General features: G+C 34.0%; 1 protein-coding gene across 1 annotated transcript; it reads right to left on the reverse strand.

Moving 5' to 3' along the window:
- Positions 1 to 69: 69 nt before the first annotated feature.
- Positions 70 to 1,122, reverse strand: LOC107885755 (the record flags this gene model as incomplete). Its single annotated transcript, XM_016809444.1, has 1 exon — positions 70 to 1,122. A coding segment is annotated over exon 1 (1,053 nt), but the record flags the coding sequence as incomplete, so codon positions are not given.
- Between the last annotated feature and the right edge of the window lie 45 nt (positions 1,123 to 1,167).

Genomic DNA, 1,167 nt, shown 5'->3' on the forward strand with positions numbered 1-1,167 from the left:
GTCAAAGCCAGAGTTGAATAAAGTTTCTGCTATATCTATTATAGATAAAGATGAAAGTATGAAGCCAACATTCAACGGCTTCCAACTATTCCCAATAGTTATATTTTCGAATAGTGCAATAATTTTTTCTAAAAAATCATATTTCTGTTCTTTGTTGTGTTTGGTAATTGATGTTTTCCTCACTTTTGATGCTGTTAAAGTGAACCATTCATAAATGAGTCGTATAAAGTGGGCTGTTGTTAAAGCATCTTGAGGTAACGTTCCAAATTTGACAGCTAACTCAAGAGCAACAGCAGTCTTCAAAGAAAAGAATCTTATAGCTGCTCCAACATTCATTTTTTGAAAGTTATCAGGATATATATCATTACGATTCAAGTGGTGTAAACTTCTAAGTTCTTTTCCGGCATTAATTTCATCAGTCCACAACTTGGCAATATAAGACCCTTTGATAATTTGAGTTTTAAGATTATTACTTTCACAGTAAGTCACAGGTAAAATAATATCACCTTTTAATGTAGCACTTTTCAAATTTTTAAGTAAATGACACACATCGGGAGTAACAAAAATGTAATGGCCATTGTGGTAGAACTTGTTTTCTCTAACACCTTCTTTTTTTATTTGTATGCCTAATTCTGTCCATAGAGCTCTATTGCAGTTGCCCATATCGGATGACAAAGCTGTAACTTGTATACCACAACTTTCAACAAAATCAATGCATTCAAAAATGAACTTTTTGAATGATTCTTTATTTACAGCACCATCAGTTACATGAGCACCTATTATCTGCTTCCATGTGTGTTTTACACCTCTTATTAAAACAACCAACAATTTGTTCCCTTTTTTGGTTGAATTTCCAAGAGTTACATTCCCAAACATTTCACTGCGATTTTTGTCAAAACTTAACTGGGGATTTATCTCCATTTCATCCATTGACATAACACAAAACCGATCACCCTCCTCCATACAAGAAACTTTATGTTTAAGTGGCTCAAGTAAATCATTAAATATACCAAAATTTAATTTAAATTGACGTAGCCTCCTTGTCAGCGTACTATAGGCAGGAAGAGGATATTTAGTTTCCCTAAGATGCTCATAACCATGGACTCCTAACGCAAACCGCATTTTTAAGCCCATTACAATAGTGTCATTAGCCCACTGCCGAGTGGG

The sequence above is a fragment of the Acyrthosiphon pisum genome, unplaced genomic scaffold (assembly GCF_005508785.2).
Source record: "Acyrthosiphon pisum isolate AL4f unplaced genomic scaffold, pea_aphid_22Mar2018_4r6ur Scaffold_12474;HRSCAF=13103, whole genome shotgun sequence".
Taxonomy (NCBI): Eukaryota; Metazoa; Arthropoda; class Insecta; order Hemiptera; family Aphididae; genus Acyrthosiphon; species Acyrthosiphon pisum.